The sequence below is a fragment of the Brachycentrus maculatus genome, unplaced genomic scaffold, assembly GCF_059751285.1.
Source record: "Brachycentrus maculatus isolate JH-2025_06_01 unplaced genomic scaffold, ASM5975128v1 h1tg000134l, whole genome shotgun sequence".
Taxonomy (NCBI): Eukaryota; Metazoa; Arthropoda; class Insecta; order Trichoptera; family Brachycentridae; genus Brachycentrus; species Brachycentrus maculatus.
Window position 1 is genome coordinate 1,227,647 of NW_028280887.1, and position 16,980 is coordinate 1,244,626.

Here is a 16,980-nt window from a genome sequence, read left to right on the forward strand (position 1 = left end):
TTTTAAGGAATACAGATTTATTGAATACAATATGCATAAATCATTTGCTTTCATCAGCATTTTGAATAATTACAATGGATCGACTATAAAGTCAGAAACTAAATGACATCGTAATCATCGTCTTCTCTTTTCCTTTTCATGGCCTGCGAGTCATCGGTTTCCATCTTCACAACAAACTGTTGGGGATTAGTCATTTTAGGGGCCGGTTTGGACACGACTTTGCTTCCGGAACTAAATTTAAACACCGGTTTGGGAACATTGACAGCTTGAGTCTTGGAAACTGTGACCAATGTCGGTCGCTTCACCATCATCTGATTCCCGCCTTTATTGATCTTGGGAGTTCCTCCGCCAATTATATTTTTCAAAGGATGTTTCTTAGATACGTGAGTTTTGATGAGTTTATAGTTACAAGACGACAAGCAATAACGATCTGGGGGTAACCTTAAGCCGCAATGAGGCTTGATCAAAGGAAGTGGAGTAATATTTTTACTCCTCGCGACGTCTAACAATACTTCTCTAGGAGGAGGTGTGGTAAAAGATTTGTCAAGTTGCATTTGTACGGCTAATCTGACGTCTTCTAAGTCGATAACTTTCTTCTTGGCATGATTTGCGAACACTCTGGCATCGTCCAAAATGCACGTAACGTATCTGTACGTAAACTCCAATAGCTGATTTATTACTCTCGGTTCGTAATCCACAATACCCATATCTTTCATTATGGACATGATAACTTGGGCATCCTTAGGTATATGTTTTGTTTGCAAAGAAGCCTTGGATTTATCAGATTTTTCCGTCATTTTGGAGCACTATTTATATCTAAGAGAAGTCTAAATTTGATACTTTTGCTAATACAAAAAAATGTTATTTACATATTATCGAAACCGAAAATACCAAATCTAAATACGCCAAATTTTGACACAACAGCTAGAAACCTGCCAAGCGCCAAACAAAAAAATCATAGACAATAAATAGCAGAACCAACAGGTATTAGATAAGTAGGTACTTACTTGTGTTAAAAAAGTACCTACGTAACCTTTTTACTTTGTTTTAAATTTAACCCTTATGTGACCATAATTTTTATTTGGAGACAATAAAGCGAACATATCATTCTTTATTTGAATGTCGAAATACGTTCTCTCAGATGAATGTGCGACAAAACGTTGTATGATGTTCAAATGGTGACATAAGGAAAGAATGCAATGCTGAGATAAGCATTATCGATAATATTGAAAGGTAGATGGTTTTGAACTAGTGAAAAAAAACAGTAAAACTGGGGCGAATGTGGTTGGTTGGTATAGAAACAAAAGAAGACCAAAGTAAAATCAGCATAATCAAGTATTACAAATACTTGAAAGTGGTCAAGAGAAGAGTTGGAAGATTCGGTAAATACTACGTATACATACATACGTATGAAGAGTACGTGAATGTGGAAGAGGCAAAGATTTTTTCCAAAGATAGACTAGTGTGACATTCTATTCTCTCTGCCTACCCCTGCGGGGTTGTCAAACAATATTCGAATCTTCCACATTCATGCATCTCCTCATACAAACCCAACGATTATTCCGACTCCTGACATGACTACATTCAAGTACATGAAATACTTTACCATGCTGAGTTTTCCTCGGTCTTTTTCTGCTTCTATTCTTTATTTCTATTCTTTCTTAAATAAAATTAATTTTCAAAAACCAAAAACTCAGAGCTTCCACTCTCACGCCCATCACGCCCCTTTATGGCATACGTAAAATTTGCTCGCCTCCCTTTGCCCTTAGTCAAGTACGTGCCTAGAGGGTTAAAAAAATTATATTGGAAACATGTTGGTAAATAAAACTGACCGAGTATAATCATAATTACTGCGATTGCGCAATTCAGTGTATTATTTATAAATATAACTAAAAAATATACAAAAACGTATCAATGTTTACTTATTGAAGGGAATTTATTTCGCCCGTGTTTCGTCCAGTGACAGATAAACTATAAGGTTAGAATTTTACGTCATTTATTTATTATTATTTAGACCTAAGCCTGTCGTCTGCTATTATCATCAAGTTTTATGATGAATTAAGCTTTTATTACGTGATGTGAACAATTCATTTTATCAATATTTAATTATACTTTGGAACTACCTACACGGGATACTTGGGTCCAAAGTTCGAGCACTGGTTATTATCGTTTCATTTTTTTAGCAATCGCACCGAGTAAGGAAGCTAGTCGTGCGTTTTTATTATACGTGGTCTGTAATCAAAGGCGGAATTTTTCGTAATTACTTTTTCCAAACATGTCCCAATCACTTGCTTTGATCAAGCGAGGATTTTCTACATCTGGACTTGTTCAAAATGCGATTAAAAACGTGACAGTGATCGGGGGAGGGCTGATGGGGTCTGGAATAGCACAAGTAAGTAATAAAAATTTCAGCAATATTTTTACTCAATTATTGTACAGTAATACCTCACTATGAAGTAACTCAGTGCGCTTAAAAGATCAATCAAGACAGATCAACTGATGAAAGCAACCATTATTTTATCTGATAAACGGGGTTTGACTAAATAGAACGAGAAAAAGCTAAAAATTCTTATGTTGAGGAAGAAAAACCATTCGAGATTTTAATTATAAAAATCTAATTACATAATTTGTTTTATTTCCTTTGTATACTTCTGTTAATATAAACAATCGATTGGCACCCTAAAGACTGATAAATATAATAAAGCCTTCATATAAGAAATTTATATAGTGCCATTTTCTTAAAATACTACCTCAAGAATGCCATACATAATTTGCTATCAATAATAGCACTGCATTATTCTGATGCATTGGGTATAGATAAAGGAAATAAATTGATATATCCCTATAATTTGTGTGTTATTTGTTCTTGTTGTGACCTCAGAATAAGAAGGTTTCAGTTTTAGCTTGATTGCTTTCTACTTGAACCCTTATTGTATCGTGCTATTTTGATAGTTAACACATTATTTCCGGAAAATTCTTAAAAGCGTCTTTTAAATACATTATTTTGGTAGAGAGAAATAGAATAAATGAATGTTTATAAGTGGGAGACACTTAAAATAATTCTAATTGCTTACTTTTGGTAGAGCGCGAGAATCGCCAAAAACATTGTACAGATGGGAATTGGGTTTGCGGTTACTTGTGATTAGTATACTGAGGGTCGGGCGGCAGACTGTCTGAGTATAATTAGAGTCGGGGTTGATGAAAAAACCGTCCGACAACAATGTGTTAATAGGATTATTAAATGAGGTATTACTGTACCGTGTTAAAATATTTTTAATAGTGAAAAGTCTTAATCATTCTGGTTAATTTCAGATTGCAGCTCAAGCAGGTAACAATGTGACTCTTGTGGATGTAAACAATGATATTTTAAAAAAGGCGCAGGCGTCTATCCAAAACAACCTCACAAGGGTTGCCAAAAAGACATTCAAGGATGATTCCGCTGCTGGAGAGAAGTTTGTGGCAGATTCCTTGTCGCGTCTGAAAGGTTCTGCTGATGTAAACGAATCTGTGAAGTCGGCTGATCTAGTGGTGGAGGCCATCGTTGAAAACATAGAAGTGAAACACAAACTGTTTGGAGCTATTGACAAAGTAAGGATCTGTATATATCTTATAACTTACAAATAACAGTTGTTTTATGATTAGCTTTTAGTAAATTACTGAAATTAATGTTTGTATTCTTTTTAGATTGCTCCTCCACACACAATTTTTGCATCTAACACGTCATCTCTCTCTATTCAAGAAATCGCATCGGTTGTGAAACGGAAGGAGAGGTAAGAATTATATTCACTGTGATTTTTGTAAAAAAAATTCTAATCTTCTCTTCAATGATTAACCCTTTGACTGATGAGTTTTAATGAAGATTTTATTTGGAAAAGGGGTAGGTTTTATTTTATTTTACATATATGGAAATAAAGCGACACTGGGCGACAGAGTCTACTATAGTCATTTGACTACCTCATAAAATAATATGGTAAAATCAGTTTGAGCTGTTTTTCAGCCGGGATGCCCGTACCAGCGACAGGCAAATCCGCAAAGGCCCATTTTTTTTGCCTGTATGTGGTACGGGCAAATCAGGCAAAGGGTTAAAGTTAAATATTTTTTGGATAATATTTTTTTCTAATATATTCAGTATTCTATATTTCCCTCCATGGTATAGTGGTGAGCGTGTTTGGCTACCGTACTGGTTGTCCCAGATTCGATTCCCGGGAGATCAGAATAAATATGAGTGATTTTTCATACTAATATTTATTTCACCTGAAGTGCAAGACTGATCATCTTGCCTCCGCATAATTAACGATCTAGATAACACTGTGTCAATTATTAGATACAGTGCCCTATGCAATATTGGGTGCGGAAAAAGGTCAGAAGAGGAAGAAGAATCTCTATTACGTGTCTCAACAGAGTGCGAATATAATATGGTAGTCTGGCTTACGATCTGGCACAGGCTGTCTTAAGTCATCACTTTATACGCTAAGCAATATTCACCATTCTGCCCATAATCAAACATCCACATTGCATCAGTTTTCGAAAGTTGTATAAATGCAGTATTGCAACAATCGCATTTGTACCTTAGTTGGAACTGACAGATGTAATTGCCATCTGTTGAGATCTTTGTGAAGTAAAATAGCTTTCCCCACTTGACCATAGGTTAGAATTCTTTCGAACGTGTGTTCACATATTAGGAGACGTCTGAAATGGCATTTTAATTTATGCATTTACCTCTATTTTGACCATTTTCTCTTAGATTTGGGGGTCTTCACTTCTTCAACCCCGTGCCGGTGATGAAGTTGCTGGAAGTGATCCGCACTCCGGAGACCTCGGAGGAGGTGTACCAGGCCATCATGGCCTGGGGGAAGGCAGTGGGCAAGACCTGCATAACCTGCAAGGACACTCCCGGCTTTGTGGTCAACCGCCTGCTGGTCCCCTACATGGGAGAGGCAGTGCGCCTGTATGAGAGAGGTGTGTTGAGTTTATTATTTTATCCGTAGTTTAACCGCTCAATGCTTTTGAACAAGCAGTGTTCGCGGACCGCGCATGTTTCATATTGTGCCACCCCGAGCACTGCTCACGTGTTTGCATTACACAAGATAAACAACCCACCTGAGCTCACTAGTTGCCGCTTGTTGCTTTTATTGGATATTTTTCGATTAATGACTAAATTTTATTAATTGATTCGGCAGTCACTTTGTGGTAAAATCTATCCATTTTTAATTAATGTTCTACTTAGTAAATACCACCATTTCTTAAAATCTATTGTGACATGTGTTTCGATGCATTCCGCATCTTTTTAAAACACTGTGAAAATTATGCGGAATGCACCAAAACACGTATCACAGTAGATTTTAAGAAAAAGTGGTATTTACTAAGTAAAACATTAATTAAAAACGAAATTTTATCTTTTGATTTTTTTATTGTTATTATAGTTAAGTATCAGGTTAAGTTTTATATTATATTTTAGCATCAGGTTTTTTTTTTACATTGCTCCTGTTTTGTTTTTGTTCAACTGTACATTTTTTAAATTATGTAAACTCTTTAAATAAAAAAATTAAATAACCTGATATTTTTAGTTCTGTTTTTGTGAAAAAAACCTGATCAAGTGGTTAAGAATATGCTTTGCAAATTATTAAAAAAAAATATCATTAAATTCCATATTTAAAAAAAATATTAATGTAGGTAAACACTTACATTTTTATTTCTATAGACAAAATATCAAATATCTGTATCAAAATATTTCAATAAATAGTAGATTATTACATTTATTTTTTCTAAATCAATTTGAATAAATTAATGTAAAGTATGATCTTTGAATAATGTTGAATATGATCTCTTAGTTGTTTTATTTTTCCTTATTTTTAATCTTTTTAAATTACTATTATTTATCATAAGTAAAATGATTAAATCCCACAACAATCCCACAATTTTAGAATATCGGGATTGTATACCCCATTTGTAATATGTACTTTGTTTTCTTGTTCAGGAGATGCTTCAGCGCGGGACATCGATATCGCCATGAAGTTGGGTGCCGGCTACCCCATGGGCCCCCTGGAACTGGCAGACTACGTAGGGCTCGACACAACCAAATTCATAATCGACGGTTGGCACAAGAAGTACCCGGAAAATCCTCTTTTCAAACCAATTGAAACGCTAAACAAGCTCGTGGCCGAAGGAAAGTTTGGAATCAAATCCGGTGAAGGGTTTTATACTTACAAAAAGTAGAGTGGTCAATTTATTGTTGATTTTATAATTATACTAATAAACAAATTGATAATTATAAAAATATACTTATCTTTTAATTTTCTTGTTGTATCTTTTTACCTTACATTATTATATAGTCTTTGAAACAAGCTTTAGTTGAAAGTTTATTTGCTCATTGTATTTCTATATATTTTATATTTTCATTAATTGATTCCGCAGTCACTTTGTGGTAATACCTATCCTTTTTTAATTTAGGTTTTACTTGGTGAATACGACTATATCTTAAAATCTATTATGACACGTGTTTCGATGCATTCCGCATCATTTTCAAACACCATATCGCTCACTCCTTTCAAGAACGTCATAAATCAAAAATCAAAAATCTTAAATTTTAAGTTATGCGTGTTTTTGGAATGCCCATAAAATGCACTATATCCCAGCAAAAGAGGCATATTTTTAACTTAATATTTACCCGCTACAGGGCAGAAAGTGTTGTTTTTGCATTTTAAAGAAAAGGTATTGTTTAATTATTTTTTTAAATACACTAAATATTTTTCAAATGGAGAAAAACCTTCAGGTTTTACCTAAAAAGATCTGTTGCACAATAAAAAGTTCAATAAGTGGCTTGATATTCATTTTTAATACATTGTATTATATTAATAAACTTTAAAACCGTTCTCCTGAAAAATCAAGTTTTTTGATTTATGACGTTCTTGAAAGGAGTGAGCGATATATGAAAAGTCAAAAACTGCAACATTTTGAAACAATAGAAATTCATCAAAATATAAATAATAATAAACCCATGGTTAAAAATATGACTGATAAAAAACAAAAAATAAATAAACAAATAAAATAAGAAACAGCTCCTATTCTCTTCATACTACAACGTCCCAAGGACACAACTCTAAAGTTTAGACTAAGCTTCACATATGGTGTTTGAAAATGATGCTGGTTGCATCGAAACACGTGTCACAATAGATTTGAAGAAATAGCGGTACTATTTACCAAGTAAAACTAATTTCTTATTTGTTAGTTAATTCATTTCAATCATGAATTAATAATAGATCTTTAAATATCGGTTATTGAATCGTATAATCAGCATTTACTAGGTTATCCTCTTTTATGTTGTTGATACATATATGAATATTATTATGACTATACCTTATTGAAAAATTGTACAAAAATATTTTCTAATAAAACTGATTTTTGCTACATATTCTCTTGTTTTATTGCACCGCACTATAAATTAAATGTTCACCCCGCACATAACCTTCACTTTAGTAGGTCTTACTTTCCTTCTTCTACCACCTGTCCGTACCTAATGGTGCATATGGCACTGCATCACATTGATGCAGTATTGACTCTTATTTTATTTATTATCTTGAAAATTTAGAAATACAAAAAAACCTGAATTCTAATAATAATTTATTAAATAATATATTGTTTCAAAATTCTTCGCCATTGCTTTCAATTTTTCCTTTGTTTTCAAACTCCGTTCCTTGACTAACCCCTTCCCCTTACTTTCCCCTCTCCTTATTTATAGAACAATTTTATATTTTATATTTTAGTTATTATACAGACCTGAATGATGGAAGTTTAACTTCTGAAACATGTAGTCTATAATAAAACTCAAGTGGTAAAAAACGAAGTGTTTTCTTTAATTATTGTAACAGTATTGACTCGATCGTTGATTACATGAAAAGAGGTTGCTCAGTCTTGTGCTCCAAATTCTTGGATCTAGGGTTGCTTGGGAATCCCGTTGTGGTTCCGTGAATAGTGTCGCAGAGTCTAAGAGTCGAGAGTTTTGTAGGTTCAAGCTCAGTCTAACGCAATTTGATTCCTATTTTTAACACCTCGTGTGATTTGCCCGAATACAATTCAGGTAGGTATTTTGCTGACACAGTGATTTGTCCGAATCCAGTTTGGGCACATCGTACAGGAAACTTTTTATAGTGATTTGCCCGAATCCAGCTCGGGTCATTTCCCCACCAGTCTAGATATATCCATTCTTCCTTTGTTTTTTTTCTTTCCTAATATTGTTTATTTATGTTTTTTTGTCCGCCTCCGTAGTGTAATGGTCAGCACGCTCGGCTACCGTTCTGGAGGTCCCGGGTTCGATTCCCAAGGGGGGTAAAATAAATATAATAATAAGTGATTTTTTCACTGCAATATTTATTCAATATTATTACCCTGGACTGGTACCTGAAGCGGAGGGCTGATCACCTTTCCTTCATGTGTAAACGATTAAAACAACACTGCGTTTATATGACCCAATGCCCTATGCATCATTGGGGTGCGGATAAGGGTTTTTTTTATTATTATGTTTTATACTGATTTATTATATTTCAAAATATAATAAAAAAACATATTAGTGAAAAAAAGGGTGGCTTATTAGACCCACTTTTTTCCAAGAGGTTGACCACAGAAGTGGTTAATAATGGATAAATGGAAAAAACCTTCAGGTTTTACCTAAAAAGATCTGTTGCACAGTGAAAAGTTCTATAAGTGGCTTGATATTTATTTTTAATACATTGTATTATATTTTTAAACTTTAAAAACGTTCTCCTGAAAAATCAAGTTTTTTGATTTATGACGTTCTTGAAAGGAGTGAGCGAAATGCCAAATAAATACATAAATGTAGTTGATCTTTTCAATTGGACCATATATATTACTTACCATGACACTAATGTGGTTGTCAATCATGGGTGAAATTGTGAATGTTAAGGTAGAGATCAGTCTCTTCGGTCAGCCGAAGCATTTTGTCGTAACATAACGTCGTAACATCGCCCGCAGCGAGCATCACCGAGCATCCGAAACTATGGATGGAGCGCTCGGCTCGGTGTACTGACTGCCTGAATGCTCGCATCGTAACGTGTTACGTTACGACGAAATGCTCCGGTCAGTCTCCACCTTTACACAGTATATACTTCCATCTCAATTGATTTCTCATTTGTTGAGATCTCAATAAAAATCTTGTTTACTCATCAATCATTGATTTAAAATTAACCAAAATTACAACCGTGTAAAATTCATATTTAATAATATAATCTGACTGAAAACACTATCAGTTATTTATCTATTCATAAATCTTTCAATAATCTATAGATAATTCCTGACTACTTAAGATATGTTTTATAAAAATATTATCATAAGATTTTATATTCCATTTTATTTTATTTGTAGTGTGTACAGTCTTACTGTAACTGTTTGTTTTTAGTAACACGACTTAGTAAAGAAAATCTTTTAAATAAAACAAAAATGTGAGTAATCAACATATTTATATTTCGTATTATTATTTAACACGTTGTTTGCGGGAAACGATTAAAAGCGTATTTTACATACTGTTGGTATCTCTACCATGCTCTCGCATGAGATGCCAAAAAACATTGTGCAGATTGGAATTGGGTTTGCGGTTACTTGTGATTAGTATACTGGGGGTCGGGCGGCAGACTGAGTATAATTAGGGTCGGGGTTCATGAAAAAACTGCTTGACAACAATGTGTGCGACTGTACGAGACGTCTTCCGTCCGCACAAGACTGTATTATTTGTGGTCTCCTCTGCGGCGCAAGAAGGGGCAAGTCCCGGCGGTTTGGCGGTGGCGTAAACACCGCTTGATGAGGCGTCACTTTCCCATGGATGCGACGAGTTCTAGACGCCACCGCTGTACCCAGTTGTAAGCTGGATACAAAGCGCTGCACCGACAAGTCAACCTCAATAGCCCTGAAAAGGGCTTTCCGAAACAGGTCCATGAATCGGTGCAAAGAGGCGAAGTGGTTCGGGCTGGCGGCGCGGCGAGGTCTCGAAGATCGGGAGCGGAGAAATGAAACACAAGTTTCGGTGGTTGAACTGAACTGGTTTATTATTAAAAGGTGCGCCCTCCATATACCCGGCCGTGATCGCGTGCCGCCCACCAGTGGGAATGCACGGCCAATCAGCGGCCGGGGGAAAGAGACATAGAGCCATATTGCTGTCTCCCTATAAGGGGCACCGGACGGGCTCTATTTCCATACCGTACCGGTGCGTTTACAACAATGGATTATATTTCTACATATTCCTTAAAGTAACTTAACCTAGCCTAGAGTTATTTTCTCCTCGGTATGGGCAAAGACCACCCCCGAAAGCGACACATTTCAGTCTTTATTGAGGGGGCAGCACATTGCGTACAACACATACCGAGGTCCCTAAGCTAATTAAATATATTTTTAACACAAAATCCCTTCTTTGGGCCGCAGTGTGGCGGGCAGCCGTCTCGCCCGCCGAGCGCTCAGAGTTCCTTTTCTGGGCCGCCACACGGGGTATGCGATGACGTCGCTTACAGCGACAATATATAGACTGATACCTGGAGCTTAGGATTGCTCACGTTGTTTTTATATTATTATAAATCAAGTTAACACTGCATTAATCCAAAGGTGTACCCTATGCACCATTAGATACAAGTAAGGGTTACAAAAAACTTTCAAAAAATCTTTTATTTTGTAACAAATTAAAAATGGGAAAATACTTTTAAAAAATGGGGAAAAATCTATTTGCAGATTATAATGATTGTACCGTGCCAATCTCCAAATTGATTTTATTATTTTATCCTTTTCATTAATTTTTTACAATTGATTAAATAGGATTATTGAAAATGAAACTTAACTTGTAAATTTTTTCAGAATTCCTTTTATTTATCAAAAATATATACACATACATATGTATGGTTTCAAAAGGTTCTCAAAGTATACATATATGTATACATGAGTATGTGAATGTATATTCACACATACGTGTACTTTGAGAACCTTTTGGCTGTCGACAACTGGTCTACGCGTGCGTGTACTGTGATCCAAAGATTGAAAAAGTACAAAGAGAGTAATGCATAAAATCAACCGTTTCTTTATCAACAGTTATGTATGAGGAAATACACGAATGTTGTCTCGAAGCCAAGAATGTTTGCAAAGACAGAGTGGTGTGGCATTCTTTCTCTGCCTTTCGGCAGTTATAACGTTATAACGGTCCACAGGGGAGGAGAAGCGGCGTGGTGGTTGTTCAGTTTTATAAATGATATATCACAAAGTCTATAATGTTGTTGTTTTGTTTTCCTTTTAGGATGAAAAAAGACAATAGCAGATTGCGCAAACAGAGGTCTGTATCTTACACACCTTTCACAAGTTACACCGAAGATGACACCATCCGACAATACCTTTCTTCATTCAGCAGCGACGACATCAGCGGTGACGAGTTCCAGAAACTTGATCACCAGGTTGCCGGACATCAGTTTGTTAAGGGGAAAGATACATTAGGTTTGTTAAAAAGTCAACTAACTGTTAAGTGCTGAAATTTATTCTTAAATGTATGCTAAAATTGCTGAAGATTTTTTTAGCAAAAATGGTAATAAAAATATTAGGTGCGTACAAAACCAACAATATTTTTCTCAAATATTGACCGATTTTAGAATTTCTTTCTGGTATTGATAGATAACATATCAAACTATTTAAATAAATCAGCATTTTGTAATATACATACTTACATATGTATTTATATATTAAAAAATAAATGCGATTTGAGAAAAACAAAAAACTATATATATTCACAAAAATGTGTCATGGTTGTATGAAATTGGCTCGTCCTCGGAGTTATCACTATCGATGCACATCCTCCGATTAGTAAACATTTTAATTTCATCGTCAATTCTCTACTTATAATTGAGTATAACAATAGCTTTTAACATCACTTTTGGATGAATCCGACATTGTAAGGGTGTTTTCAAAAAATATATTTACATTTTTCACAAAAATTTGTTAAATCTGTTTATTCGTGAATATTATTGATGAAACGTACACGCTGCAACACAACCTCCTAGCTCGACAGCCAACATGCACTGGCGTCATCATTAGTAATATTCGCTTTTGGCAAAGTATACCAGAGTCGATATATCGATTCTCAGCACTCTAACAGTCAAAAAAGTAAAAGTTCATTTATGATTATAAAGATGGAGTTAGTGGTCTTGTCCAGATAACACATTGGAAAAAAAAATTAATCCCACGCATTAGCAAAAATCACACCTCAAAAAACTGTAAACATATTTATGTGTTTTTTCAATCAATCATTAGTTTGTGCAAATTTGAAATTATTATCTATAGCTTATCCCAAAAAGTGCGCGTTACTTATTTTTTTTATCTGTGTCAAATCTGCCTTCACTTGTTGCATTTTTATTTAGTACATAGTTTCATACACATAATTACAATTTCAAATTTATAGTACAATAATGTATCTCTTTACAGGGTTTTTCCCGTGCCGAGAACACATTTTACTACCATTGTTAAATAACTAACTTACCATCACACTGTTTCCGCAGGGATTGAGCAGAGAGAATAGAATGCCTTATCATTTGTCTTTGTAAACAATCTTCGCCTCTTCCCCATTCATGCATCTCCTCATACATACCCGACGATTGTTTGAGTAGTGTGGTTGTAATCATGGGTAGAATGTTGAATATTACACGTGTGTAAAGCGATCACTTAACCAACCTATGACAGATTGTTAGTCTGTAAATACCCAGACCCCCATACTCTTCTTATGTAAAAATGTATGAATAGCGTATTTAATATCAAGTGTAACTTACACGCTTTTCTCTTTCCTCCGACGGTATTATCAAGATTAATGTAAGATTCTAATCTTCATATATCGCTCACTCACTCCTTTCAACAACGTCATATATCACAAATCGTCAATTTTCATTTGGGAATGTTTTCGGAATGCCAAGAAAATGTACTACATCCCAGCAAAAGTGGCATATTTTTAACTTAATATTTACCCGCTACAGGGTAGAAAGTGTTATTTTTGCATTTTGAAGAAAAGGTATTGTTTAATTATTTTTTTAAACATACTAAATATTTTTCAAATAGAGAAAAAACATTCAGGTTTTACCTAAAAAGATCTGTTGCACAGTAAAAAGTTCAATACGTGGCTTGATATTTATTTTTATTACATTTTATTTTATCTGTAAACTTTAAAAACAATCTCTTGAAAAATCGCATTTTTTGATGTATGATTTTGTTGAAAGGAGTGAGCGATATGATTTTGTAATCGGTCCCCATGTTCATAAATTTAATTATAGTAATTTTCTTCTTCTTTGCCATACTTAAGAAAGTATGAACAAGAGAACATGAACACTTCCATAATTTATATCCTCTCTTGTAATTCGTCTCCAACTTTTTCCCTTCCAGCCATGCCTGTACTATAGTAATAGTATACTATATGCTCAGATGTAATATTGTCAAAATGTAATATTTATTCTGACCCCTCCTGAGATTGGACCCGAGGCCTTCAGCGCGGTAGGTAAACGCGATTACCATTGTGCCACAGGGGCAGGCAACAACAGGTTGACTGCCAACTATGAGATAACTCGTAGATTGCGTTCTTTGCAAAGACGCCGACTATCTCGTACTGTGTTTACTTGCACAGCTACAATCAAATTCCTAGTATATCAGTGCTAATATGGATAGATGGCGCATGGAAAGAGAACAAAACATCTATGCTGGCTTACATGAACAGAAAATTTATTAATAAATGAACAGACAATATAATTATGTACTTTAATAAGAACTAACTAACTAGCCATCACGCCGCTTACCGCAGGGGTAAGCAGAGAGAATAGAACGCCACACCACTCTGTCTTTGCAAACATTCTTCGCCTCTTCCACGTTCATGCATCTCTTCATACATACCTGCCGATTATTTCGACTCCTAACCTGACCGCTTTCAAGTATTTGGCATACCAATATAACAATAATACAATAACAATAATACAATATAACAAATAAATTAATGTGTTAAAGTCAACTTGTTAATATAACAAATAAATTATTTCCAGGTCTGCTCAAATGCAAGAATGGCACAATTTTAAAACCAATTGCAAAACCAGATGTGGGACTCAGAGAAGTGGAATTTTACGAACAAATGGAGAATTCGGAAGATCCCGCTTTCAAAGAATTGAAACTTTACTCTCCCAATTTCTTTGGCACGAGGCAGATAGACATGAACGGAAAGGTCGTGGAATGCATCATTTTGGAAAACTTGCTGGACGGAATTTCGGAGCCTTGCGTTATGGACATCAAGGTCGGCAAACAGACGTGGGATCCGCTGGCATCGGAAGATAAAATTGAGAAAGAGAAATTGAAGTATGCGCAGTGCAAAAATGATGTTGGATTTTGTATAACTGGATTCCACGTTCAAAAAATTTCCACCGGAAGGCTTCACAGATATAATAAGGAATATGGGAAAAAATTGAATGGATCAACAGCAGTAGAAGGTTAATTTTTTTAAGTTATTTGATTTGGCAGTCACAACTATAAAATTTAGACTTCACACACGATGTTCAAAAATGATGTGGAATGTATCGAAACATGTGCCATTATAATTAATAAAAAAGTGGTATTTACCAAGTGAAGTTTAAATTAAAATTTATTTTAATTTGATCGTTTTTCATATTATTTTTTAACATCTCAAAATTCACCAACTCTACCCATGATAGGTAGAATTGGTGAATGTTACACGTATGTAAAGTGATGGGTTGTTCTATGAGGGTTGTAAGCCCTGTAAATGCCCAGACTTCCATATTCTTTGTCAAAAAATAATATGAAAAAAAATAACTCCCATAATTGGAGAGATATTTGGACACACTCAAAAGGTTGTTTGTTTTTATTTATATTGTCTGTTGTCAGCCAAAAGGGCGTTAGTGACAAATGGCTACTTTTCAGGAGATGTATCAACATATTTACTGATAAATTTCTCTCCAATTTATGAAAGAACCTATTGAAATATTGGTAAAAATGGTTTTTCTACAGCTCTGAAGATTTTTCTGAACAGTGATGTTAGTGGCAGCATCAACAGAAAATTGCTGATGGAGGTGTTGACAGTACTTTGGAAAATACAAAAATGGGCAAAGAGCCAGAGAGTTGTTCAATTATACTCTTCATCCCTACTGATCATATATGATTTCAAAGTGCTAAAGAAATACTTGAACCTGGAAACCGGGTAAGATATGTACAATATTTATTTGTTTATCACTTCAATCTCCTATGATATGAAAAACTCATATTGTCATATTACTACTAAAAGTAACGTTTTCTGTTTTCATTTGTTAAAATTTATTCCTTTCATTTTTGAATTTAAAAAGTGTTCTGCTGATAAAACAGTGTAGGACAGAGAAAAACCAAGATGGTTTTAAGGAGTTGATCAAACTTAAGACTTGTTTTTTTACATTAGCAACATGAGTATTTTATGTATAATATTATAAAACTTTTTTTACTACTTTCAACTTGTATATGTAACTTGAAAAAAAAGAACTTTGATATAAATTCTTAACATTGGTTATGTCCGCCTCCGTAGTGTAATGGTCAGCATGCTCGCCTAGCGTTCTGGAGGTCCCGGGTTCGATTCCCAGGGGGGTTTAATAAATATAAGTGATTTTTTCACTCTAATATTTATTCAATATTACACTGGACTGGTACCTAGAGTGAAGGGCTGATCACTTTTCCTTCATGTGTAATCGATCGAGATAACACTGCGTTTATATGAAGCAGTGCCCTATGCACCATTGGGGTGCGGTAAGGGATTCGTAACATTGGTTTATAAAGATGATTTGAAATTGAGAGTTTACGATGTAAAACTGCTTCATAAACGATTTCAGGAATCCCCATACTGCCGCGTAATACTGAAACAGCACTAAATGGATTCTAACTGTACTCCATTTTTTGTCAGTGATAGATTTCATTGAGAGTTGGATCATTTTTATAGTATTTTTCACTTAAATTCAACATTGTCCATAGTGCTTTTTTAGTAACCATTAATGATGTTATTACATTTCTATATTCCAGCACAAATCCAATGCCAGTTAAATCTGCGCCTGCAAGAAAAATATCTTTTAACTCTCCGGAAGGCAACGGAGCTTGCAGCTTCAGCGGACAAATTTCACCATCGGGACCGATACTCAATTCTCCCCCCACCTTTCCGAAACCTCTTCCATCCTTTGAATGTCCCAAGAATGTCATTGTGCAGAATACGCAATCCGCATGGCACAGGGCCTTCCACCAAATGCGCAGAAGCTACTCATTCCACACAAGCTACGGGGATTACTTGACAAATATTAAAAAGGACTATGCGGCTACACTGGAAGAATTGACAGGGGACAAAAAAGTGACCCAGTGGTGTAATGTGAAGATTATTGACTTTGCCCACGCGTTTCCTTCGAGCGATCATTCACCAGACACCAACTACATCGAAGGCATTGACAATATTGTCAACATATTTGAGAATTTTCTTCATGAATCGAGATAACATATTGTCAATAAGCTGTATTTTACAATATCACTTCGTGGATACAATTCAGTATAAGTTGGCGATGAAGCATCGTTTATCATGCGCCTTTGAATGTACCGTGGGATATTTGATCAATCTTCTTACGAAATAATGTCAATTGATATTTCCGTATTTAAATATTTTTAAAGGAGAGCAGTCAAAAAAACAGGATCCTGTTGACATAACAAGAGTGAGTTTTTTAATAGTTTTTACGCTACTTTACAAGATTTGTAAAAGCGTTCATGTATAATAAAATGGAATAATAAATATTTCATTATCATATTACATATAAATTATTTTGGTATTAAAATATTTTATAAAGATGTTTGACTTTTCTTCCATGAACTCAAATTACACTGAAAATTACTTTAGGAGTATCTAACTAGACTCCCCAGCCCTGCTGAACGCGTTAAACGCCAATACTAAAATTTGTCAATTTTGTA

The 16,980-nt window shown here is 34.8% G+C and overlaps 2 protein-coding genes across 3 annotated transcripts; one reads left to right on the forward strand and one right to left on the reverse strand.

Moving 5' to 3' along the window:
* Positions 1 to 960, reverse strand: Taf9 (TBP-associated factor 9). Its single transcript, XM_088260392.1, has one exon. It carries the CDS (start codon positions 795 to 797, stop codon positions 99 to 101), a length of 699 nt encoding a protein of 232 aa, XP_088116518.1. The 5' UTR covers positions 798 to 960; the 3' UTR covers positions 1 to 98.
* Positions 961 to 1,775: 815 nt separating this feature from the next.
* On the forward strand, positions 1,776 to 16,649 carry LOC148309278 (hydroxyacyl-coenzyme A dehydrogenase, mitochondrial-like). 2 transcript variants are annotated; one of them, XM_088260395.1, is made up of 6 exons: positions 1,776 to 1,978; positions 2,184 to 2,392; positions 3,313 to 3,588; positions 3,685 to 3,770; positions 4,745 to 4,959; positions 5,978 to 6,277. In XM_088260395.1, exons 2-6 carry the CDS (start codon positions 2,276 to 2,278, stop codon positions 6,214 to 6,216), a joined length of 933 nt encoding a protein of 310 aa, XP_088116521.1. In that variant the 5' UTR covers positions 1,776 to 1,978; positions 2,184 to 2,275; the 3' UTR covers positions 6,217 to 6,277. The 2 variants fall into 2 exon arrangements, with proteins under 2 accessions (XP_088116521.1, XP_088116520.1); XM_088260394.1 differs by lacking the exons at positions 2,184 to 2,392; positions 3,313 to 3,588; positions 3,685 to 3,770; positions 4,745 to 4,959; positions 5,978 to 6,277 and adding exons at positions 11,285 to 11,478; positions 14,052 to 14,489; positions 15,025 to 15,214; positions 16,057 to 16,649 and having other exon boundaries at positions 1,844 to 1,978.
* The last annotated feature ends 331 nt before the right edge of the window (positions 16,650 to 16,980 follow it).